General features: G+C 52.8%; 6 protein-coding genes across 6 annotated transcripts; 4 read left to right on the plus strand and 2 right to left on the minus strand.

Annotated features, from left to right (window-relative positions):
* Positions 1–998: 998 nt before the first annotated feature.
* SCP_0409080 (Probable metabolite transport protein) lies at positions 999–2716 on the plus strand (the record flags this gene model as incomplete). Its single annotated transcript, XM_027757636.1, has 10 exons — positions 999–1189; positions 1242–1333; positions 1390–1638; positions 1692–1880; positions 1940–1951; positions 2007–2125; positions 2176–2303; positions 2362–2425; positions 2474–2513; positions 2565–2716. 10 exons carry the CDS (start codon positions 999–1001, stop codon positions 2714–2716), a joined length of 1236 nt encoding a protein of 411 aa, XP_027613437.1.
* Positions 2717–2982: 266 nt separating this feature from the next.
* Positions 2983–4453, plus strand: SCP_0409090 (Meiotically up-regulated gene 89 protein; the record flags this gene model as incomplete). The annotated part of the gene is made up of 6 exons (XM_027757637.1): positions 2983–3073; positions 3124–3257; positions 3317–3755; positions 3809–4129; positions 4192–4354; positions 4411–4453. The coding sequence occupies 6 exons, from the start codon at positions 2983–2985 to the stop codon at positions 4451–4453; spliced, it is 1191 nt and encodes a 396-aa protein (XP_027613438.1).
* A 4314-nt stretch (positions 4454–8767) lies between these two features.
* Positions 8768–11973, plus strand: SCP_0409100 (predicted protein; the record flags this gene model as incomplete). The annotated part of the gene is made up of 14 exons (XM_027757638.1): positions 8768–8898; positions 8951–9266; positions 9332–9390; positions 9446–9697; positions 9748–9888; positions 9938–10037; positions 10091–10758; positions 10815–10951; positions 11002–11239; positions 11299–11434; positions 11490–11555; positions 11609–11683; positions 11732–11890; positions 11950–11973. 14 exons carry the CDS (start codon positions 8768–8770, stop codon positions 11971–11973), a joined length of 2502 nt encoding a protein of 833 aa, XP_027613439.1.
* A 3609-nt stretch (positions 11974–15582) lies between these two features.
* Positions 15583–17752, minus strand: SCP_0409110 (hypothetical protein; the record flags this gene model as incomplete). Its single annotated transcript, XM_027757639.1, has 10 exons — positions 15583–15690; positions 15748–15876; positions 15931–16033; positions 16109–16305; positions 16367–16492; positions 16545–16680; positions 16736–17039; positions 17095–17533; positions 17587–17686; positions 17736–17752. 10 exons carry the CDS (start codon positions 17750–17752, stop codon positions 15583–15585), a joined length of 1659 nt encoding a protein of 552 aa, XP_027613440.1.
* Positions 17753–17847: 95 nt separating this feature from the next.
* SCP_0409120 (hypothetical protein) lies at positions 17848–19144 on the minus strand (the record flags this gene model as incomplete). Its single annotated transcript, XM_027757640.1, has 3 exons — positions 17848–17907; positions 17991–18141; positions 18192–19144. 3 exons carry the CDS (start codon positions 19142–19144, stop codon positions 17848–17850), a joined length of 1164 nt encoding a protein of 387 aa, XP_027613441.1.
* A 1208-nt stretch (positions 19145–20352) lies between these two features.
* SCP_0409130 (Docosahexaenoic acid omega-hydroxylase CYP4F3) lies at positions 20353–22794 on the plus strand (the record flags this gene model as incomplete). Its single annotated transcript, XM_027757641.1, has 15 exons — positions 20353–20427; positions 20478–20526; positions 20590–20687; positions 20744–20835; positions 20884–20927; positions 20982–21079; positions 21133–21338; positions 21398–21648; positions 21697–21766; positions 21828–22025; positions 22076–22111; positions 22169–22396; positions 22474–22506; positions 22567–22595; positions 22646–22794. 15 exons carry the CDS (start codon positions 20353–20355, stop codon positions 22792–22794), a joined length of 1656 nt encoding a protein of 551 aa, XP_027613442.1.
* Between the last annotated feature and the right edge of the window lie 2468 nt (positions 22795–25262).

The following is a 25262-nucleotide window of genomic DNA, read 5'->3' on the forward strand; positions in this document are numbered from 1 at the left end:
TTTCGCCTGCTCGATCTGCATCTCTACGAGACGTTGCCGCCATTCATGCCGTTCCCCAAGCCCACGCCCGATGAAGTGGTGGCTTATGAGTTCTGGGCGAGAGCTTGCGCATGGCAGCCGTGGAGAAAACGGACGAATGGGGCTTTGTGCAGAGTAGCCTGAGGTTTGGTAAACTAGGGACCGCGGCTGGGGGACAATTGTGTGGGGTGTGCTCATGGAGGTGGCGCGGGCGCAATATTTGCTACAGAAGCGGACGTAGACAGTGAAGTCCTGATACATAACGCACTGAAGCTTGAAGTTTTGTATAACACAGGCTCCATAGGGCACTTTCTATGCATCTTGTAGAACCTACTTGACGGAAAAGAAAATCAACTTCGAGTTCACTCTACGCGAGAGCAATTGCCAAAAAAGAAAGAAAATAAATATTGAGACCCGTAGGTCTACCACTCCGGGAAAGCGTGTCATCCTTGTGCAGGGGCCATGCTAATCTTCTCTGTATCGTTCCAATTTTTTCGTATGTCACCCCGAAGGGGACACTCGAAAAGGAAGGCGGAGTGGTATGTAGCATGTGTTTCTGCATTTTGTTGAGCTCGCGGGTATGCGCATGAAATTAACACCCACGCACCACCGAAGCACCAGCCACCTCCGAGTCGTCGAGCCAGAATCAACAACGCGCATATAATTCAGTTTATTTTCCTTGAGTTGGTCACTATGACCAGCGTATCCGAGCCGCAGGCCTTCAGGGTCTATGGTTGGATTGCTTGCATATGGATCCTCGTAGTGTCGTTTCAGGTGAGTTCACCGTCTGTTCATTTCTCCTTCGCGTACTAAATTCTGACGCAGGTAATTCATGTAATGCCCAATGTTGAAACGAAATGACAGTGCTATGTCAGTACGGTTATCACATCTCAGCACTGAACCAAATCCAAGCTGTCCTCACATGCGGCAATTCAGCTACAGGGCCGACCCTCTACTATGGTCTGCCGACGTGCATTCCAATGTCTGACGCGACGTTCTCCGTGGTCACCTCTGTCTATACCGTTGGTGGCCTGTCCGGTAGTTTGGGAGCCAACCTCGTCATGGACCGCTGGGGCAGGAAAGGGGCGGTCCTCACCAGCTCAGTGGCTATGGCTTTTGGTGCAGGCATGATGGGGGTCGCTGCTTCATTAACCCCACTGGTGATTGGACGGTATGTCATCAACTGCTGCTGCATAGTCAGAGTCTACAATGGTCGTGTTCAGACTAGTCACTGGAATGGGTGCCGGTCTCGGTCTTTGCGTCGGCCCCATCTTCCTCTCCGAGATTGCCCCTCCGAAGAAGAGGGGAACTGTCGGTCTGTACTTCGGGACTATGTTTGATCCTTTGAGCAAGTTTCTGAAATTATCGCAGGTGTACTGACACAGTTCGCAATTGTTGTGGGCATTATGGTGACACAGGGGATGGGCTTACAGTTGGCGAGTGCGCGCCATTGGCGACTTGTGCTGCTATTCTCTGCAGTACTCTCTCTCGCACAGCTCCTTTGCGCTCCCATGATGATCGAGTCCCCAACCTGGTTGAACAGACACGGACAATTGCAGGCCAAGGACACCGCAGCACGAAGGCTCTGGAAATCTGAACAGATGATCAGGAGCGCAGACGGTGAAGCTTCAGTTATGCATATTAAGAGTATGTGCTGACATTGATGCAAATAGTGTCCAACTATGATACGGAAGACCCGTTGTTGAGTACTCAGAATGATGATGAGGATATCGAGCACCAACTTCCCAAAGATCCCGAAGAGCATGAAGCCGCAATTTCTGTACCCCGACTCCTGATTGCGCCGGAGCTCCGTCGACCTCTCGCTATTGTCTGCTTTTCGATGTTATGCCAGCAGCTGTCGGGTAAGGGTTGTCTCCTTGTTCTTCTCATCAGTTCATTTGTCGCTCACTTGTCACTTCAGGGATCAATGCAGGTGTGTATCTGGCTTTGAAACATAAGCAAACTTGAGCTCATAGTTGTCTATGCAGTTCTATATTACAGCAACGACATCCTTTCCAAAGCTTTGCCAGACCTTGGACCTTACATCTCGCTGGGCATCACCGTAGTCAACGTCATCGCCACAGCTGCGCCGGTTCTCCTCATCGATGTGCGTGTGCCGCTGCATGCCTTTCCACCACAGTCTAATTAGCATTGCAGCGATACGGCCGTAGACAACTCCTCTCTCTCTCAGCCGGAGGTGCCTTTCTCTCTCTACTTGGCGTGGGCATTGGCCTCGACTCTAGCTTGATTACGCTGGCCAGTGTCGCTATACTGACCTTCGTGGCGTAAGTTGACTGTGTATTGAGAAAAGCGCACACACACTTACCTTCACTCTCTATGTAGATCCTTCGCGATAGGCATCGGTCCAGTGCCATTTGTAATGATCCCGGAGGTCTCCCCACACCATGTGAGTGTTCTGATGTGTGAGCACGACTTGTGCTGATTGTAAGCACAGGCTGTATCCGCGTTGTCGTCGGTTGGTCTGTCGACGAACTGTAAGTGACAGATACTTCCATTCTTTGACTTGTCTCTCAACCAATCCGCAGGGATTGCCAATTTCTTGGTTGGCTTGGTATTCCTGCCTCTCCGAAACCTTCTCGCTCAAGGTGATCCGTCGAAGGAAGGCAGAGTGTTCTACGTCTTTGCGGCGATGCTCTTCTGCTCCACATTCGTGCTGTTCAGGGTTTACAGAGGGTAGGTTGGATTTTCTCGTTCGTTTTGCCTCGGGGGACAATCATTGTATTCTTGCGCGTCGTACTCTACATACAGTCGTTGTAAACATTAGAACGCATTATTTATCCACGCACTGAGACCTCGTTTTGTTCTATGGCCCGACGTTACGTGAGCCGGCTTCGGTGACTTCATCTCAGCGCGCCGGCGCGGAACGACGTGCATCACGTAAGCAAGCACTGCACAGTCACGAATACTCTTGCTGATTGCTGACCGTCACTACCGATCCTCTCCATGCCTCTCTTCAGACGGAACAAGAAGCATAACGACGAAGGCGGGGATGCAGCGCCAAAGAAGGAGAAGGGCAGCTGGAGGCGGCCTGCGAGTGAGTGCCCTGGTTATGTGGCTTTCCAGCGGCTTGCTCACCATGTGCAGATACGGCCTTCAAGCAGCAGCGGCTGAAAGCGTGGCAGCCCATCTTGACACCAAAGACGGTTCTACCAACACTCTTCATCATCGGCATCGTATTCGCACCGATCGGGGGTCTGCTTGTATGGGGAAGCGGTCTGGTGCGCCTATGTGCCCCTGCACCTCTCGTAGAAGGCAGCTGATGATTTCTTCATCACAGGTCAGCGAGATGACATTCGACTACACACAATGCGAGAAGCAGACTCCGTCATCCTCGCTCTCGCAGCTGAACTTTGTGAATCTGCCAAAGTACAGCTACAGGTTACGTTCGTCAGAGTCGAAGGCCCCGGTCACACCACCGCAATTCGCATTTCTCGACCAGTCGAATAACACATCCATCGATGTGTCGGCGCAACGGCAGTGCATCATCCAGTTCGACGTCCCCATCAACCTGGAGCCTACCGTGCTCTTGTACTACAAGCTCACGAACTTCTACCAGAACCACCGACGTTATGTGAACAGCTTGGACCAGAAGCAGCTAAAGGGCTCATATGTTGCCCCTCACAGCCTGAATAGTGGAGAATGTAGCCCACTGGCTACTGTAAGCGGGGGCAAGATCATCTACCCATGCGGTCTGATTGCCAACTCCCTGTTCAACGGTATGTTGTTTTGGTCTCGATTTACATGGGTATATTAATATTTCCTCTCCCAGATAGCTACTCTGGTTTGACTTCGACTACAGACTCGTCCTCGACATACAACTTCTCATCGACGGGCATTGCTTGGCCAGGAGAAGAAAATAAGTATGCCGCCAGTCCCGGCTATCCCATTTCCACTCTCGTGCCGCCTCCGAACTGGTCCGCCCGCTTTCCCTCTGGATACTCGAACTCGACTCCCCCACCGAACCTCAAGACTGACCAGCGCTTTCAAAACTGGATGCGCACTGCGGGCCTCCCGACGTTCACGAAGCTGTTCGGGCGTAACGACAACACTACACTGCAGAAGGGGCGGTATCAAATCACCGTCAACCTGAGTGCGCATTTATCTCGCCTCTACAATCTAACGTGGATCTGGGTGTTGACGCGGCTTTGTCAGACTATCCCGTTCTGCCGTACTCGGGCACGAAGTCCATCGTGATCTCGACCGTGTCTTGGATTGGCGGGAAGAATCCCTTCCTTGGGTGGGCGTACGTCGCTTCGGCTGCGTTACTGATCTTCCTTGCGGTCCTGGGCACTATTCGACACATGGTCAAGCCAAGGTGCGTTTGTCTCTACAGTAGCATGGCATGGCGTGTTCTCACGAGCGTCCTCGCAGAAAATTGGGCGACATGTCGCTGCTGTCGTGGAACCGCTCATGAGTCTGTTTCCTTATCTATCTTGGACTTACTGTATGATTCCAATGTGCGAGAATCTCGGCGTTACGCGTGTTACTAATGCGCAACTGTGTGCTGTACCACCCTGCCTTGTTAGACTAAAGTCCATAGGTAGCCACGACATCACGAATTGCCCCGACGGGTGGATATGATATTTTTTAAATATTTCATTGGCTATGTTCACCGCAGGATCGATCTGCTAAAACTAACCACAGGCTAGGCAATGTAATTATTCAGGCATTGATACTGCAGATTATTTGAAGATAGATAGATCCTGTAGCTACAGGCCTCCACGACTAAGGACAATTCGACCTGCCGCGCAGACAACCCAAGCTTCATGGATTATTTTGCGAGCAGCGCCAGCCTGTGTTGGTCAAGCGCCTTTGCGCGCTCCCAAACGTCTACAGTGAGTTCTGTTTCGTGCATCGACAACGCGTACAGCCTTCATATATCGTAGTGAGCACTTCGCAGCACATAATGGAGGGGACAGCGCGCACTTTGCGACCGTCATACGCCGGATCAGGTCGTCCGACGTGACCGCAGTGTCTCGCTTGCGTTCACGCACGAAGTCGCTTTGGATGTACTGCGGCTCGGATCAGTCTTTAGCCTACTCGCTACAAAGGAGAGCGGGTGGGTGTGCGCACCTCAGACGTCTCCTCGCTGACGGCGACCCGCCCGGTACGCGCGCCGAGTATGAGAGCGCGGAACGCGGCGAGCTGCGCGGGCGGCGGGCGGATGATGCTCGATGCGGGCTTGTACAGCACTGATGTCGCCGCGGGTGTGTGTGGCGCGTTCAGGGGGACGCACAGGTCCGTCTGCAGGTGCTCGTATTAGCGTCGGTGCCTGAGTCGAGGGTTGAAGAGGTGGGAGGAGCCTGACCTTGAAGAACGCGCTTTTTGAGCCCTCGCCGAGTACGATGCAGCTGATATCGGTCGGGAATGAGAATTGGGAGAAGGGGAACGCGTATACGAGCGTTTGAGTGGACATGACTTCCTGCAGAGCGCGCACGTTCAGCAAACCTGTGCGGGTCGCAGTGACAACGGGTCAATTGGACGTAAGACGGAAAGCCAGTGAAAGGGGGCCTACCCCGCTCGACAAGCTGCCCCTCCCGCACGCCGCCCTCCGTGACGAGGAGGACCGTCCCCTGAGGGAGCTGCAGTGCGCCCGCGTGCAGGTCCTCGTGCTTGCTCTCCGGTGCGAACGCGCCAGCGTTGAGCGCCGGCAGAGAGAGCGCGAGGGTGTGTGTCAATGGGAGAAGCAGAGCTAACACGATAGAGAGGGTTGGGTTGGGGAGCACCCCCTCGTCTGCGTCACCGGTGGACGGCGAGGGCGAGGGCGAGGGCGGGGGCGCGGGGAAGTGCGCGAGCGTGAGCGATGGCGGGAGGAGCGGGGGGCTGCGCGATTGTCTGGGACGCGTTCCTTTGATTGTGAGTGCATGGAGTAGGGGGAAAGGAGGGGACGGGACCTACACCCGCGCGACGCAGGAGAGGAGGACCCACTCGGCGGCTTGTGCGTCACCGCCGAGGGCCTCGTCTGCTATCCACTTGACGAGCGCCGTCCTGATCCGCGTAGGGTTCGTATTTTCGGCAGTTTCACTTCTGGCCGTATCAGCAGTACTTTCGGGGGTGTTTAAGTACGGGTAGGGGCGAGAGAGCAACGGTTGTGAATGTGGGCGCGAGAAGAGGACGTGTAGTGTGGGAACCTCTGAGGATGCCGCGTCTAGGTCTGAGCTGAGACTGGGGGAAGGGTCGGTCAATTAGAGACAAAAATGTACTACAGAGGGACGGAATTACGGTTCAGTAGTGAGGATGCCCACGAAGGTGACGACGTCGGTGGACTTGAGGGTCTCCGCGCCGTCGGTGTCGTATGTCTGTGGGCACCAAGTTGAACATGATAAGAGCGCTGCTTCGAACATCAGACGCACCTTGACTTGCAGCCCGATGTGTGGTACCGAGGGATGTGGGTACTTGTACGCGTGCTGAGACTGGTACGAGGACGTGGACGCAGGCCGCGGCGGGCGTTCTTGGTCTGCGTCACGTCAGAACAACGTCGTAGTCACATACAAGTAATCGCGCACGAGATTCAGGTCCATTAAGCTCCTCTGCGCACCACTCCGTCTCCCCGGGCACGCTGACTGCCCAGAGGACGGAGCACTCCCTGAGATGTGCGTAGTCGACGCCCTGGGCGCCGTCAGGATCGCCGGTATCGATGCCCCAGCCGCCGCACTTGCCTGCGGGGGACGTGGCGAGATACATTTCAGATGAGGGGGACGTGTCCTGGACCATGGCACGGAAGCGGACAAGGGCGCGGTCCGGAAACGCGTCGGGTGGGTGCTGCACGTCGAGAGTGGGGATCTACGCGGCAGCGTTGTCAAAACATAACGTTTTAGAGCTGTCATGGAATGTAGATACCTCGTGGTACGCGTCTTGGCTGCAGAAGACGTGGGCGAAGTGGTCGGAGACGAGACGGGGGAAGTTGTCGGCGGTGGAGGCGGAGTCATCGTAGAGCTCGATGAGCGCCGCAGTGGGATCGCGCAGAGAGTCGACACGAAACGCAGAGACCATCGCGGACGTTGTTGAGGAGCTCGTCGATGTCCGGGTCAAACGCGATCACGGCGCGCCACAGACGCGCGTCAAGCAACGCGCGGCACGCGACTTCAACGAGAGAGACAAAATAATTGATCGAGAAGTACTGCTACGACATAAAATCTATCACGGTATTGCAGACGAGGGTGAAGGTGGAGGATGGTTGGACGGTTGCTGAAAGTCGTCCGAGGTGTACCCTATCCCATCGCAGCGAATGATAACCCCGCGAGGTTCTTCTTCTATCTCAAACTTGGCTTCGGTCAAATGCTCTGCTATCCATATGGCAGTCCTGAAAAAGTCTCCGTGATCAATAATCCCTCACTAGCGTTCCAGCAATAGAACCACTCACCTCGTATGCAGCGTTAATGGTCCTGTCCTCACCGTTGACCTCCCTCGAGCAAGAGCAAGGAAAATTATCATCTGATCCTGGAAATCTCAACGTGAGTATTTTTGACGAATGCAACGGGCAGTAAGCACACACCTGCATATGCTCGTCCACACATCCACCATGCTCCAAATTCCTCACCAGCTCCTCCGCAGCTTCTCTCCCAACGGTCGCAGGATCCCTTCTCTTCTGGCCCACTGCACTCCCACCGAGGACACATCCACCGCTCGTCTCCGCCCACAGTACGATCCCCGACCCGCTCCCGACTGATTCTGACCTTTTCTCTCTTACGCTGGAGATGTCGATGACCCCAGGGTCCACACCGGAGCTCACCAGGGTTTGCACCGCCGCATCGCGCATCGCCTCCGCGACTCGCTCAGGCAGGCCCGCGACGTACGCCCTGCCCGCGACGGTGGAAAGGCTCCCACGCTCGATGAGCTCCACAGGCGGGAGCGGGCCACGCACGGGGGGCACGGAGAGGTACACTTCACCGCCGCCCTTGGGGTAGAACCCGCGCGTGCGGACGCGCAGCTGTGGCTGCAGACCGAAGTGGCGCTGAAGGAAAGGCAGGAAGACGCGCATCGTGTAGTCGAGCTGCGGGGCCTGCAGCGCGTTTGTGCCCCCGCGCAAAGTCAGCTCTGTCGGACCTGAAGAGGGCGTGTGGGAGAAGAGCAGGCAAGGGAGCGCGATTTGAAGGAGGAGCGCGATCGACCCTGCAGTTTTCGTGTCGGCGGTGTAGTGTCGGAACAGTTGGATAGGCCCTGGACGGAAGGATATCGCATCAGATCCCACTGTGCAGCCCGAAAGGTCTGCGGAACATATGTCTGCGACGAGACGGAGACCTGGGAGTAAGAGAAGAGACAGAGAAATGCATGACACTTGGAGATACGCACCTGTCGCATGCTGATGTTTGAGACCTGGAGAGCCGCGGTTCTGTCGTATTTTGTCGATGGATATGGGCCGAGCGAGCAGAGCGGCGAGCGCGACGGCATTGCGCAGGAGTTGACCCCCGCCTTCGAGAACGCGGCCGTCGATGAGCGTGGTCGCCATGGTGCTGCTCACGGTCTGAGCGGCGCCCACTTCACCTTCACCCTGATACTGACAGCTGGGTGGCATAGGCCATTCTGAAAACGTTGTCGACGGAGTGTTTGTCAACGTTGACGGCGTCGTTGCATGTAGATCATTTGTTCGCGTGTCGATCACGTCTGCTCAACTCAATTTGGACGCACTGTTCCCGTGCTCGCTGTTCTGCACAGCGAGGAGGACCTCCTGCGTAACGGCCTAGACGATCCCAATACCCACGGGCTACATACTACACCAGCGGGTCCAATGTCAGACTCGCAGCGCAAGGAGCTGAACGCCTTCTTCTCGTTCTTCGCGACCTTCGACCTCGCTCGCCCTGTCACCTCCGTCGCTGACCTCTCCGATGGCGCAGCCCTCTTCGAAGTCCTCTCCCTCGTGTACGTGCTTTCCTACGTTCAACTCCTGCTGATGCTTGACGGCGCACTTCAGCGACGACCACTTCCGGCAGCCCACGCGCCCCTCTGCGCAGCTGTCGGACAACTGGGTGCTCCGTTTCTCTGCGCTGAAGCGCCTCTATCGCCTCATGACGCAGTACTTTTCTGAGGTGCTGCACCAGCCCACGACCGCGCTCGACGTGCCCGACCTCCAGGCGCTCGCCAAGGACTACACCATCCCCGCCGCCCTCACGATGTGCCGCCTCACCATCGCCATCGCCGTGCAGTGCGAGCAGAACAAGGATATCATCGAGAAGATACAGCTCCTCTCCGAGGGCGAGCAGCACGCCCTCATGCGCGTCATCGAGCAGGTGCGCTCCCTCCCCACCCCTAAACAGGCCTCCGTCCGGTTGTGATGCTGATGGCCCAGAACTAGGTCATGGCCAAAGTAAAGATCTCGCGCGACGCGGGGCATGGGGAGGGAAACATGACAGAGTGTGTGGATTTTTCTGCCGGGCCGTCAACATGCGAGTGCTGAGCGGTGTCGCAGAGATGACCACTATTACCAGATCCAGTCGGAGCGGAGCCGCATCCTCTCGGAGAAGGAGACCCTCGAGAAGGTGTACCAGACGCTACTCGAGGAGCACCGCACGCTACAGACGAACTTTGACGACGCCACGTCGGAGAAGGAGGACGCGCTCGCGCAGCTGCGCCAGGCGCAGAGGGATGCAGACAGTAAGCCCGTCGACACCAGGGGTGATGCAATGATGAGGGCGGAGATCGACCGTCTACGGAGCGAGCTGTGAGTTTTACTTGAGTTCGAATGTGGTGCCCCCCGGCTTATGTGCGTAGCCAGAAGAGCGAGGACAATCTGGCAATGGCTGAGGCTGAGCTGGACAAGCACACTTCGCTGATCACGGACTTGACACGCAAGGTCGATGAGCTCCAGCTGAAGGCCGATGAAGCTGCACGGTTGAAGGACCAAGTTGACGAGTGAGCGTCTCGTTCTCGACTGCCTTGATGATGTTCATATTTTCTCAAGATATCGTCACGCCGCTGACAAGCTGCAGAAGACAGAGAACGTAATGGAAAAGTACAAGAAAAAGCTTCAAGAAGGGGCAGATCTACGGCAACACGTGAAGGTGCGTGCGGCGTCTTGGGCTCTAGGTGAGCTGTACTGAGTTAAATTATGCAGGCATTGGAGAAGCAGAACGCGGACCTCGTCGATAAAAACGCGTCATTAGAAGAGGAATACCGCAAGGTCGCTGCATTCAAGCCGCTAATGGACTCTTATAAAACTCAGATAGCGGAGCTGGAGACAAAGGCGTCTTCCCGGTCCAAAGAACTGGATAAAGTCAAGTTTGAACTGGAGCAGACCAAAGCGAAGCTGAAGGTCGCGGTTGAAGAGCGCGCGAAAGACTCAGAGACGCTCGAGCTGTACCAAGAACGCGTCCGCGAGCTAGAGTTGAGTGCGCGCCCTGTAGCGTCCGCCTCGTCTCGAGCACGTGACAGAGACGAGTTTACGGAGGCGGAGCTACTTGGACACCGAAAGGCAGGGCACGAAGAGGAGGAGGAGGAGCTTGATGGAGACGTGCAGGGCTTGGGCGAGGAACTGGACTCTGCGCTCACAGGAACAACGATGACGGACCTGAAGCTGCAGGTACGGAAACTGCAACGCGAGCTGGAGGCGGTGCGGAAGAACGAGGCGGATGCGAGCCGGGTGCTCGTCCTGGAGAACCTGCTGGATGACGCAAACCGCATGAAGGCGCGATACGAGGCAGATTATCTTGCTGCACATCGTGAGAAGCTGGTGCTTCAGAATGATCTGGAGGAAATCAGGAGCGGGAAGGCGATGGGCGATGGGTACGTGCAGTGCCATCGTCTTCATGGCGCCTGTTTCTGACAAGTCTCGTCTGCAGGGCCGAGGCTGCAATTGCGCTGCGCCAGCGGCTCAATGAGACCGTTGACCAGCTCGACGCCCTACACAAAGAGCATACCGAGCTGGAGGTCAAGTTCGACAGTCAAGTCAAAGAGCTGACGATCGCAAGATCTGACCGTGAGCATAACCTCGGTTTCGTGCAATTCGCGCACTCATCTGCTTCCCAGTGAACCTCGTCAACAAGGATCAACTCGAAATTCTAGCCAACTTACGCGAATCCGTGAACGAAGACAAGGCGGGCCTTCAAACAGAAGTGGAACGCCTCTTGTCACAGGTTAAGGAGCTCTCAGACAAGAACAAGATGCAGCTGGAGCAGATCAATGGACTGTTGCTTGAGAAGGTCGGCTTGCAGAGTGAGGGTATCGACCAGCGGGACAGAATGCTACAACGAGAACGTGCAATCGGGTATGTGTTCATTCTGGTTATCAGAAACCTCGGTGCTCTTGAGTGCTAAATGCTTCCAGTGATCTGAAAGCATCGATATCTGGCAAAGATGTGCCCGAAGATATTAAAGCTCGTCTTCTCAGTCTGCATGAAGAGAATGTTTCTCTGAAAGAACAGTACAAGACTGCGCAAGAGAAGTTGGTGAAAGCAAAGGCTGTGAGTAATCGAACTGTTCGACTATAGCTTTAGTCATCGTTAAACGTCTGTACAGTTCATTAAGCAACAAGATAAGCTTTTCAAGGAGGAACAAGCGAAGAAAGACGGAATGGCATCCCCAGTCAGTATTTTCGCGCTGTTTCTCATAACATGTTAACTGGGTTATTTTACCAGGCGGCCTTTGAGGAGGCAGAGGGGAGCTACCGTTCTCAAGTCAAGATACTGGAAGAGGATCTTGCTCGGCAGAAGGTTCGTCTTCATTCGTTACTCCTCGTTCTCCTGTTGACATTCGTACAGCGTCTGATGTCGGATATGATCACGCGATATCGTCGAGAGCAAGCACTTATGCTTGGCTACGTCCACAATATTGGCATGAAGACAGCACGAGATCATCTGGGTAACCAGCAGCAAAATCGGCCAAATCCTACAAGCTGGCTGCCGCAACAGCGGAGAAACGTGAGCGTTCTTACCTATACAGATTGACTCTGCATGTTCTGACATTGGTCGCTATTCAGCTTGGCCAGCTCCTTCGTCGATGACGTTTTCTTGCTTTTGACTTATATTTCCCTTGGCATATTTACTACATTATCAGCGGAACCTACACACAATCTTTCATACCCTCTACGCGTTCACTGCATATGCATATATCACTGTTACAACTTGATTACTGTAGCATGTAAGTTGGACGCCGTCTGTCGGCCGTGCTCCATGACACCCACGCGCCCGAATTCTCGACGCCTTGTATGTTGCAGATAGCTGTAATGTCCTGGGCATCTAGGCCGGCACAGGCCCAACCTGCCTTCAGTTCCGCTTCATTGTTACTGTGTACAGGCGATAGAATACTAGGATACATTCGTGTACGTTCCTTCATTACTGGAGTTACGATCGCACATTTACAGGAAATGGTGAGCAGAGATGACTTTATGAATGAACAAGGCCGTTTTTCCCCGCCTCCATCCATTCACCAGCTAACTCAGCAACGACCTTCGGCAGAAGCTTGTTCACCTCTTCTGCACTCTTGCCGCTGCCTTCCAAGTAGTACTTGATCTAAACACTATTTTCAGTTATTGCGTTCCCGGCATAGATTGAATCCTCACCTTCGGTTCTGTACCACTTGTTCTATTGAATCGCAGCGTTCGGCGAGAGGTATGAGATGAGCTACGAGAGAAACATACCTTGTCGTCAAAGTGATTCTTGTTTGATCCGCCTGTGACTCAGCTCTGAATTGGATCATGTGTCCCGACGATAGAGGAAGAACGGGCTTAAAAGTCGGCGGATTGGCGCTATCGTAGCCGAGTGTGAGATCTCGTACACCTGTTACTGTTAGACTTGCGATGCTGGTGGGGTAACTTGGGTTTTCCGGGGTACCCTGTGGACAAAAATCCGTATGCCGATGTAGGTGTATCATTGACGCAACTTACTGCCCCGTCATAATTCCGCACTCTGGTGAAGATCTTGTCGATAATGCGGGGATCGTGGCAGATGAAGTATCCATTATTCGTCTGGTGAGATACAATTAGATATACGTGCCACATTCTCATACCTTGCATGCAAGTCAAACCTGGAAATAACCATATCTGAGGAAGTCAGTCGCAGGTTCTCCATTCGAGGATCACCCTTCCTACCGCTCGTAAAGTTCCTGCAGGTGCGAGAAAGCCGTCTTGCCTTGGTTATGCAGACAGACCGCCATCTCGGCAAACATCACCTAGGAGCTCATGGTTAGCTCATGGAGCTTTCAGCACCACTTAAAGTACGCCTTACACTAGCAGCGACTCCATCCTTGTCCCGGATCTCAGAACCGAACATATACCCAATCGCCTCTTCATACCCGAAGGGAACGTCGTAGCCTTCTTGAGCCAAATTCAGCGCGGTATTACCAATATACTTGAAACCTGATGACATGAAGGATCATCTGGAGAGCGCACACCCATCAGAAGAAAGCGCAACCTGTGAGACATTCGGCAAACTTGAAGCCCTCCACGGCCGCCATAGCCTCAATCATCTTGGAGCTGACGGTGCTCGCCACGATGGCCAGTTTATCTATTCAGTAGAGATGAGTATGGTCTACTCCACGTACATTGCAAAGAGGTATGAACTCAGCGGCTTCCCCGAGGATCTGTACCGATCCAGAACTACGCTTGCAAACAAGGTGCCCAATTGATCTCCAGTGAACGTAACGGCACTTCCATCGGAGCTACCACGTCATGATAACGTGTTCCGTGAGATAGCGGAGTTTTTTTGTCGATGAATAACTCACCGTATTTCTACGCCAGCAAAGCGATCCGAGTCTGGATCCTGCGCAAGGATGTAGTTGGCACCGCATTCCTTCGCTGTGACGAGAGCTAAATCCTGAAGCGATCCATAAGACATATGTCCTCGAAAGCAAGCGATAAGACTTACAAGGGCACCTGCAAAAGGAGGCTGATTTATTAGAATCAGCGGGTCAAGGTAGATCATCGACACTGTACCCTTCTCTTCAGGATTTGGAAATTTCACCGTCGGAAATTCTGGATCAGGATCTTGCTGTTCTTGAACTGGAGTAAAAGAGGGGAGACCGAACAATTCAAACGCCCTCGCCATAAATGCGTTGCTCACGCCGTGCATGGACGTATTGACAAATTTCAGTGGAGTACTCATGTTCAGCGGCCTTCCGATTGAAAAAGGTGATTCAGAATCTACCTTAGTCATTCATGGGCAAGACGCACCGGTGCAGGCACAGCGACAAGATACTGGTGAAGTAAGCTTCCCGCATATCCTCTGTGCGATCGAGGCACAGCGGAGATGAATGCAGGTTGACCATCCCCCATACCTTGGGTTCTAAATTGCATTTAATCGAATCAGAGATGCCCTTATCGTGGGGCTCGATAATCTCGTGGAGAGCAAAATTTTCAATATGCGAATTGTCAAGAATGCAATAACACCCATACCTGCACGGCATTTTCCCAATAAACCTGATTTGAACATGTTGAGTAATGCGTGCACGGTGAGTATTTCCAAAGCAGCATGAGTAATAGTACTTCACTTTGTAACCATTGTCTTGCTAAGACGAGAATAATAATCATTTATCGCAATCTCTCACAGATCTGGGACGAACCTTCGGATTGTGACTAGCTGCAGAGCCTCAATGTTACTGTTTGACTAAAAATCGAGCTGAACTCACCTGTGATCATTACACCACACGCTGCATGCAGTTTCTTCACGCTGAACGGTACCCTGAGAACTAAAGTTAGCAGACGACGAGTCATTACAGTATGAAAACTTACAGAGGTGTATGTACAAAGCCTTGATGCAAGTAGACCTTGACATTCCTTGCTATGAACACAGCGGCCGTTAACTCGGCCCAATTCTCAGAGTTATGCCTGTGGTCATGGCCGATAACAACTCCTCTGGATGAGGCATCGTGCACATTCTGCAGCACGTATTCACATAATCCCTATTGTACACACAGGGTGGTCAATCTCACGTATTGTTCGCGTGTAGCTAGATACCGTATGATATACCTGTGACGCCTGGATGATGATGAGGTCGTTCATGCGAGACCATCCGGCCTCCATTCTGCCTCTTAGACCTGCGCCCATTCAGTAGCGTATCATGGGCAGAATGACGTGATGACGTGCCTGCAGTACCGAATTCAATCCGCGTCCTAAGCCAGTCCACGTTTCAGGCAATCCCATTCATCACGCTTACTTACAACGTTACTTGCCTCATACGCTTCTCCAGCTCCTGAAGATTTGCTTCTGAATAGAGGCTCTGTATCTCATTGCGCGTCACTTCATTCTGAGAGTATATAAATCAGCGAATGAGCCAGCGTGGAGATAGGTAGCCGGCCATACTCTGTCCAAACGCAACCACTCATTGACAAGATGTGTTAGAGATGACATAGTTGTTTTCTGGAGAGGTGGCGTTAGTCCTCGTTGGCTGATTGACAGACGAACACGATAACAGTGGTGGATGGGCAGTCAGAAGTTCATTATTCGTAGTGACTTGCTAATCTGAGCGGTGGAAGAAGTCGATCGCGATGAATCTGAGATCCGCTTGATCATAGCAAGGCGAAACTTCGTGGTGGGCTCGTAGGAGAATTCGAGACTAAGTTGGTTCGGTCATGCATGCCCCAGCAACGCAACACATATCAATTTCAGCAAGTCTATTCAACACACGACACAGTCCTCCTTGAAACTGAGATTATACATTGCTTTATCGACTGTCTTCTCAATTTTCTTCCAGTCCGCCCGTCGTTGAATGAACTCGTAGACGTCCTGTCCAATGTAATCAGTGTACCGAGTCAACCGAAACGAAAACCAGTAGAAATCTACCTCTGGCTTGTATGCACCGCCATAACGTGTCACGTCTCGCACAATCTGTGCAAGATCTTTGGCGTCGTCAACCACATAGACATGGCCCAACATTTTGAGATACGAGAACTCAGCCACCATACTTGGCACCTGGAGTTGTACCATGAGGAGCCAAATGACACAGTAGAATCAGCACTACACTACCTTGAGCGACGAGACGAACGTGTAGTAAGCATTGAGGTCAGAGATCACTTGGAAGCCGCCGTTCAGAGAGATGATCTGTCGCTTGATATGCTTCTGCAGAATACTAGAGACGTGGACGATGACCCAAAACATTACATCGGAGGAATATTTCAGAGATAGCGCGTAAACAAGAACTCACGCAATTAAACGAATCCCTATCTCCTGGTAGAAAACCTCAAGTACCTCCTTGTTAGTGCTTCCTTTCAGCAACTGACAATGCGTCTGCAAGCATTGGATAGCCTCTGTACATCCCCGAGTAGGACCGAGCTCGAGTGGGGCATCTTCCGCAGGGTAATATTCCCGAGGTTTTGTCAGTGTCAGGATGATGTACTCGACCTGGGAGACAGTGAACACGTTTCATGAGCATGATGAGTCTTAATAATTACGATCGACGCACCTGGTTCATTAACGCATCGGTACCAGCGTTTAAGCCGGCAGCGACGCAATCGTCTAGGACGTCCTCGAAACGTTTCTTCTCTCGAACCACAGGATTCAAGAAATCCGTCCGGTCTATGTGAGGAGACTGTGCAAGAGCATGAAGTCAGATAAGCAGGGAATGAGGCGATGTATCCCACCAATTCTTTGTCGAAGTAAACTTGCACCATCGACTGCATAGTGTCGCCGATATGGACGAGCTCGAAGAACTGCAACAGAGGCGCAACATTACGGGTATCCGTGGTGGGTTGATATGTCTTCATCTGCTCTGTTGCTCTAGTAGTGATACGTCGGGATTGTCGCCTGCAGTGATCTCGCAGAAAAAACATACCTGTCAAATCCAGGACGGATGTGCCTCTCGCCCAACGCCTGGAGCAATAAAACGAAGAGTTCCTCTATCGTATCCCGCACGCGATGTCCGAACTGTCCGGGATAACCGGAAAATGTCTCTGCACGCTTCAGGGATTCTCTGTTGGCGTGAATGAGCTCCAGCGCAATGTCTAAAGAAAGGAGAAGATCAAGTTGGTCGAAAGCAGCCGCACTGTTGCTCGTGCTAGGTGTCCCGGCCCGGGTGGATGGCGCAGAGGTGGGCGCCGTGCTGGGAATGTCGACAGTCGTGGAAGAGGAAATTGACGCTGCAGGAGAATCAGCCTTTTTCCCCGAGTCAGATTTATATGTGGGCATACTCACATCGTGTCGTCCTCTCGCTATCCTTGTCTTTCTTTTCGACCTTTTCATTCGGCACTTCCTCCTCCTCGTCAGCGACGTCGAATAATGTGCCATCGCCGGTTCTCGCAAAATCCGTCGCATAACCGTTCCTCTCGTTCACACCCCACGACCCAAGTCTACCGAATGCCCCCGGACCTCCTTGGCCAAGACCGCCCACTCCCACTCCCGTCCCCCAGCGCTGAGGGTTAAGCATAGCGATACCCTGTACTGCTGCGCTGCTCCCTGAAGTAAATGCGGCACCGACGGCTTTGCCTACGGTACGGGGCACAATGGTTACTGGACGAAGTAGAACATCCGTAAATGAAGCGAGCACCGTGCGCTTGACCTGTGCAGGGTTGTGTGACCCCAGAAAGCGGGCATGGTCTGGGGTAGTCGCCGTTACTGGTGCTTGTTTGGATAGCTGGTTGGGCATATGATGTCAAGATAACTAAAACTGTGAGAACAGAAACTAACCTGCTCATCCCACTGTCGACAAGTCATCTCGAAACATTGCTTGACAAGCTCGATCTCTTCGTCGAGGTACTCGTCCATGTTGGCTTCGAACATATGATAGCTAGCTGAAAGTGAGGGAGCGAAGAGCAGCTACCAAATTGATCACTTACACCACATCTTCCGCCATTGTAACGGTGACCATGGAATAACTCCTTTCCTTCGCGACTTGCACGATGACATCCACCATGCGCCATGCCTCTTTGAAACTCGCGGCCGTGGCTTTCAGGAAGGTCTCGTTGGAGAGTTCACGAGCGCGTTCCAGAAGAGCGTGGATATATTCACCTACCTTACCACGGCGCGATAGAAGTAAAAAGGTATTCATTAGAGGATGCACCGTTTTGGCAGAAAGTCGGGAGATCACGTACGACTTCGTCGGCAAGGCGCTCTGAGAATGAGATGAGAACGTTAGTCGCAGGGGGAAACACTCGCACTGCCCGCGAGCCGTGTTCCTCGAGCGCCGCCAAGACCTCCGTCATGAAAGAATCCATCGCATCGAAGTTCAGCTGGCCATCGTTTCTGTACACGCGTTGAACACAATGGGCTTCATGAAAGACGAAAACACGCACGTAAAGTTATCCAGCGGCTTCCACTTACTCTGCTCGTAAAATATCTCCCGCTTCTCGGCCCACACTCTTCCCAATTCCCATTCGTCGCCGGAGCCGTCCCACACCTCCCAGCTTGCCTCTGCAGCTTGCCTCATGCCAGTTTCGTCATCTTTGCCGTCCGCGACGTCGAACGCGCTGAGCAGGCCATCCTCAAACCGGTCTATGGAGGCTCTGAGTGCACCTCTGAGGGTACCCCAACCACGCAAAGGTTTAACGCGCGGAGAAAGAAAGAGGGAAAGAAGGCGCAGTGTATGGGCCTGACGATGAAGTGATGGGGCAGGTGCGGGGAAGAGGGCTGACAGAACAGCATGGGGTGGAGAAGAAAGAGCGGGAACCAGAGGCTTGAGGAGGGTATGGGCACGAACATACCGTGAGCGAAAGGTCGGTTTCGGTGGAGTAATGATGTAGCTAGCTGACCGGGGACTACTCGAGGTGGCTGCACTCAATGCACCGACGAAGTCGCCCATTTCGTCTGCCTGTGCACTAACTGCAGCAAAGTCACCGAATTCGTCATCCGGAACATCCACGGGGAGAGTGGGCGGAGCCTGTCCTCTTGTCACCGCATTCTTGGCTTTCGCGTGCTCCTCGAGGTCATCGAGAACATCACTGAGCTTATGTTTGTCGACGCCAAAAGCATTCCAGCGTACTTCCCATACACGCTCGTCCTTGGCAAGGTTTGCAAGTGCACGAGAAGAACGGGAGTAAGAAGGGAGGTCGGGGACGGAGATATGATAAAGTATAAGGATGTGAAGGTCGACAGGGAGACGTCCTATGAACTCGAAGTTTGCGGGACCCTTAACAGGTGTCGTGGGAAAGCTGGCGAAAGGATGAGAAGCCTTGGAGAGAAGGCGACTGGCGGTGGTAGAAGGAGAGGCATAGAGTCGGACAGGCTCGAGAGCAGCGATCTTGTCCATCGTCAGCGTAGTTCTGTGTCTTCGGGCACGTCAAATTTATGGTCCTGCGTCAATTCTGAAACTCAAGGATAGGACGCTTGAGCATACGGTCAGGGTGAAGAGGAAGTCAGATTGCTCGCACAGACTACGGCTGGGCGGCGGCAGAGGCACTACCGTCGTACGCGCCCAGGAGAATAGCCGAGTATGGTGACCTATGTAGCGCTCGCGGGAAAGAGCCTGGCGAACCAGTAATTCTAGGCCACCGCGGCTACCTGCGTGAATGAAACTCAAAAATCTTGTCAACGATCTGCTCTAAATGCCAGATCCAAGTTGTGAGCTGTCCTGAGAGCCCCACAGAAGGCACGCACTCTCCACCCGGGCGTTGCCCGGGCGTGTAACGGGGTTCGCGCGCCCTGGGCCTGAGTCACAAAGTTTCCCTCTTTGGAATTAATTAGGTCACGCCAAAGCGTGGGAGTGGTCAATCAGCGGACGTGACCTATACATGTCTACGCCGGAGCGGCACTGGTAAGTACTATGAGCGGATGGGCTTCAGGATAGCCGCAGAAAATCTCAGTGGCGTCCGCCGCATCAGTCACTTGCAGGTTCGGAGGCACGATGTAGCTCTGATTTCAGCGCTCCAAGAGAACTTACATGCCGTATTCTGTGGCTTTGTAATTTAGGCAGAGTTACCGGGTGGGTGTTGTATGCCTATGTTCTTTTCGAATGTTGCTTATGCCCTTGAAAAATCAGAACAGAGTTATGTATGTCATGCCCACTTCCAAGCAGCGCTTTCAGACGACTTTGATGTAGACATCGTCTCAACGTGAGGTCAGGTGTTGTCTGTGATGTTTTCATATATCTTTCTATTTGCGTCGCCCCGAGACACGTTGTCCTAGCCCGCCAGTCACACGGAAAGCATCTGTGCACCCCGTGCTCGGGCTGTCGGACTCACTGCGTTTGCATAGGCGTAAACCGAAGGAGCATCCCACACCAAGTTCTCTTCTGGTCACAACAGTACTTTCGGGCTGATCGGGTGGGGGTGCCCGAGGTAATCATTTTCGTCCTTCCAATGTCAAGCGTAAGTACTGCACGCCGTAGAAACTTCGCAGCGTGGTAAACGGCACCGGCCATTTCTTCTCTGATGAATATGTGAGGGAGATCGTCCCGGAGATTTGGACACTCTTACAATATGGGCAGGCACAGTATTTAAATCCACCCACCACAGCGCTATGGGTTACCACCCAGGATTGTCATGCTGTTCATGGCGAGCACTTCAGTCGGTTTGGCCCACGGGCTTCTGTTATGTGCCTTTACTTTATTTCTGCACCATTGTTTGCGCCGACGCTTCATGAAGGCACAGCTGAAGAACCTGCCAGGTACCGCGCCACAGTCCTTTTGGACGGGTGAGTCTTCCGTCTCACCAGAGATGTCAAGCGTTGCTATTGATTTTCTGTGCTTCATCGCAGGGAACATGGTCCCTTTTTATCAGCGAGAAGGATGGGACTTTCAGATGGAGGTGGCGCAAAACTACGGACCTGTGGTAAATATTCACGGTTTTCTCTGGGTCAGTGCATCTTTATGAAGCAGAAACGTTGTCCTCACCGTTGGGATTGAACCTAGGAGCCAACTTTATACGTGTATGATCCCAAAGCTCTGCACAGCATCATAATCAAGGATCAGTCCAACTATGAAGAGTCGAGTTTATTTCTGCAGTGTGTCTCCTTCAACGACGTAAGGGATATATTTTAACGGTCTTCCAGAAGCAATCTCTTGACATTCGGCCCTGCGTTGATCTCCACACTGGGTATAACTGATCCTCGACTTCTACTATACGAGTCCCACTGATCCCGGGACCAAGGTAATCCTCATCGCAAGCAGCGCAGATTGCTGGGGGTCAGCTTCTCCACACACCATCTGCGAGAGATGCTCCCGATCTTCTATGAAGTGGCAAGTAGGGTTAGTGGTCTAGTCAGTTCCTACGGTGGATGGAGCTTAATGGGCAGGGTCAGCTGTGCAGTGGAATTGCGTCGCGCGTGGATGATGGTCCGAAGGACATCGACATGCTTGGATGGATGGTGCGCACTTCGCTGGAAACGATCGGATGGATGGTGCGCACTTCGCTGGAAACGATCGGACAGGGAGGATTTGGGTATTCGTTTGATTCCCTGACTGAAGACCAAGCAGGAGAGTTTGGGAATGCTTTGAGGCATTTCGTGTAAGGCGTACTGATTCTGCCATGGCTCATTATTTGCTCACGTCCAGCACTTAACTCAGGCCAACAATGTTCTCCTTGGGCATAATACGATTCGCTATACCGTTCGTCGTGACACGGGGCTCTGCGTCGTTCCGCAGATGGGTATTAGACATGATCCCAAGCAAACGTGTCCAGAATGTCAAGCAAGCGGTGGATGTTATACACAAGAAGTCAGTTGAAGTCTTACGGTCGAAGACGTCCGCTTTGCAAAGTGGAGACGATGCTCTGTTACAGCGGGTAGGGGAAGGAAAGGACCTCATGAGTATCTTACGTATGTTGCTTCGTACTCCTTGACCTTGCCTGCTTATTCGTTACCCAGTCAGGGCAAATATGATTGCAACAGCCGAACATGACAGGCTCTCCGAGGACGAGCTACTAGCTCAGGTGTCGTGAGTGGTAGGCTCTATAGTGGAAACGTGACGGCTTCTACATCGGACTACATGATCACAGATCCCTCAGCTTCGCGGCGACAGACACAACTTCGAATACGCTCGCTCGAATACTACACCTCCTCGCACAACATCCCGATGTACAGCAAAGATTACGTGAAGAAATTTTGGAGTCCCGTAATGGTGGTGTTGTCCTCTCCTATGACGAGCTCATGAAACTCCCTTACTTGGATGCTGTCTGCCGTGAGACGCTGCGGGTGTGCGTAGCGGAGGGTTGTTCTTTTTAAATTCTGAGATGCTACTTTGCAGGCACCCTCCAGCCACTTTCTGGCTCGCGAGTGCGCTGTTTCTTTGTCGAACCAACTGACACTGCTTGCTTATATGACTTGACTAAATGGCCAGGAAGGACACGATTCTTCCTTTATCCCAACCTATCCGCGGTACCGATGGCAAAATGATGGGCAAACTCTTGGTGCCGAAGAACACCAAGATATATATTGGCGTGGCTGGATGCAATATGAACAAGGCACTCTGGGGCGAAGATGCGCTTGAGTGGAAGCCCGAACGCTGGCTCTCCCCACTTCCCAGCGCGGTTAGCGACGCTCACATGCCTGGCGTGTACTCTAATATGTGAGTTGGGTCCCCCGCTAAGAGATGAGGCTTACGGACGACTGACTCCTTGTACCACTGTGTCCTGTGTTCCACAGTATGTCATTCTTGGGCGGCGGAAGGGGATGCATGTGAGTCAATGGACTATCCGGATGACTATAAGATATAAGTCAATGCTTAATGATTGACAGCGGATTCAAGTTCTCCGTGCTGGAGATGAGTGAGTACGAACGTTCTCTTGGTACACTTCGTACACTGACGACATGGCAGAGGTCATCCTGTCAACATTACTGTCGCATTTCAGGTTTGCACTAAACGGGCAGCCCATCGTGTGGAACATGTCAGCAGTCAGATATCCTGCTGTAAGCATCGAGAGCCCCAAAGCAGAGATGCCATTGAAGGTGATGAAGTACACTTAGTAGGCCAGAGGCGCTGCTATGTCCTGCATGTGTCACAGACCAATTAACGTAGCTTTGGAGAGTGTTATCTGTGCGGTTGTGCGGTGCCTCCACAAGTAGAGTTCTGACATCGGTGCATACCAGCGAACACTAAGAATTATGGCCGAGGCCGGGGTGAATGAATACACGTACAGTTGTACAACCAGTGTCATCGACGCCGAGCCTCCTTCATGAAGACTGCACCGCTGTTATAATAATCGTCACAAAGAACTAGCTAGGTATAGGGCAATAATCTTAGGTAGGCAGTGGCTTGGAATGGATAATCAGATTACACTTGCTGTGGCGTCCGCGTCACTGAACCCTCAACGTCGAGCCCATCTCGCTCGAAACGGACGTCCTATTGAGGGACGTCGAAGTGGATGCCTGCCTCCGGTTGGCACGACGTGATCGAGACCTGGCAGGCTTTCGGGTACTAGATTGAGAAGGTGAGGTGCTCCCTGCCCCCTCGTTGATTGCACTAGTGGAAGGGGAGGAGAGAGATGGCAGATTGATGCTAGCAAGACGTGGTAATCGGATTTTGAGAGTTGGGGTTGCATCTGCAGCCTTAACGGCAGATGGTCCAGCGGAAGCGATGGCAGACGTCGGAGCTGCTTTGATGGAAGAAGGGATTGGTCTAGAGTCGGGTAATTTAGATGGAGGAAGAGCCTTTCTGCTATTGTGATGTGCCGACAGTGTCTCTGAATGGGGTGGCTCTGCGACACCGCTAGCATCAAGGCCAACCTCAGCGTCGTTTTGAGCCGTTGTCCCACCATTAGTGATAGGCGCAGGTGAGAGTCTCTTGCGGGGAGGTTGACGGGTCCTCTTCGGCCTCGCGGAGATGGAACTTGAAGATAAGTCCGGTACCACTGGTTCTTGCTTCAAAGTGCTCTTCGGTTGTTCGAAAGAGGAACTAGTGATGGTCGTCAGCGATTCTGTGGATGTTTCCGCGCCACCAGAACGGTCCTTCCTAGGAGCAGCTCTACGACCAGCAACACGTCGCGTGCGAACAGCTGTGGCTGGTGCGAGCTCGGAATCTATGTGAGTATCTTCTTCTGTGGTGCGCACTGGCTCGATAGAGGACTGCGCGTGGTTCGAGTTGTCATCGTGAGATGAACGCGTGCGAGCGCCTGAGTGGTGAGATGTTCTGACAGGCAATACGCGTTTGGAACGTGTCTGGCAACGTACATCTAATAAATAAAACGAAGGCGAGTTGCGATTCCATTCTTACCTTCATACTACCGTTCGCTGGCCTAGCATCGGACTGGGGAGGAACTTCGACGCTAGTCTGGGTACCTATATCGATTCTTTGCGCAGCAGTGCCGTTCGTATGGACATTGTCACTGTGCACCGTTGGCGGCTTCTGATGCGACAGCATGCCGGTCAGTAACTGGCCGGCATTATGAGTTAGGTGATCGCAGGACAAAACTGTGGCTCTCTTACTTGTGCCACCTCAACATCCTCGGTCGTATACATCACAGGTGAAAGGGTGGATGGGAGAATGTCATCATCTTCGCCGAGAGAGCTAAGTGAAGTCAGAGGGGATGACATGCCACTGATATCGTCCAAATTCCTGCAGCGCTCATCGGTCAGTCGTGCTTTGGATTCGGACACTGATCGACTCACTGCTGAGGCAAAGCACTCTTGTTCCCAACTTTGTTCCAAAAGTCCAACATGATGATCCTCTCAGGAACCCTGTATCGCCGACCATTGATCAAGACTTCATCTACTGCGATTTTGTTCGGAAGAGCGGCAACAGTCTCTGGCTGAACTACTTCGATATTGCCATTATTGGGCTGACGAGGTTTTGTGATTTCTATCGGTGTCGCGTTGGCTCTTGGAACACGTCGCTTTGGTTGCTATATGATTCCGCGTTCAATCTGCGCATGCAGATGTAGAAACTGTGCTACACTCACATGATTCTGGTCAGCATGATTGGGGCACATCCACTTCTTGCCCCATGGCGGCATGCAAGCCAAGGGAGGATCCACGCAATCCAAGTGCCAACTGAGATGACAATAGTCACAGGAAACAATGCTCCTGCCACTGTCGCTAGGTTTGGCATTTGACGTTTCCCTCCTTGCACGCTTGGCTGCTGGAGCAGCAGCAGCGACGCCCGGTGAAAGAGCAGAAGTGCCACATCTAAAACACAACACAGGGTCACCATTTCTGTCCTTTAGTCGATAGGGGTCCCGATCCTCAAGCTGACCATGCCGACTACGTGTGTATGAGAAACAGGCCAAATTGTTGAAGCTAGGTACGCACTTCAGACGAAGCTGTCGCACTTCAGAAGTGTCGACATACGTGCCTCTAGGACTTGCACCGACTGCGCTCATGAACGTAATATCAGCACCAAGAACAAAAGCGATCCGATGAGCACCTACCGTCTTTGAAGTGACTCCTAACATCCTGAGGTAGCTGGAACTCGGTAGGGATACTGCTCTCCAAATGTT

The sequence above is a fragment of the Sparassis crispa genome, assembly GCF_003851025.1.
Source record: "Sparassis crispa DNA, contig_000003F, whole genome shotgun sequence".
Classification (NCBI taxonomy): Eukaryota; Fungi; Basidiomycota; class Agaricomycetes; order Polyporales; family Sparassidaceae; genus Sparassis; species Sparassis crispa.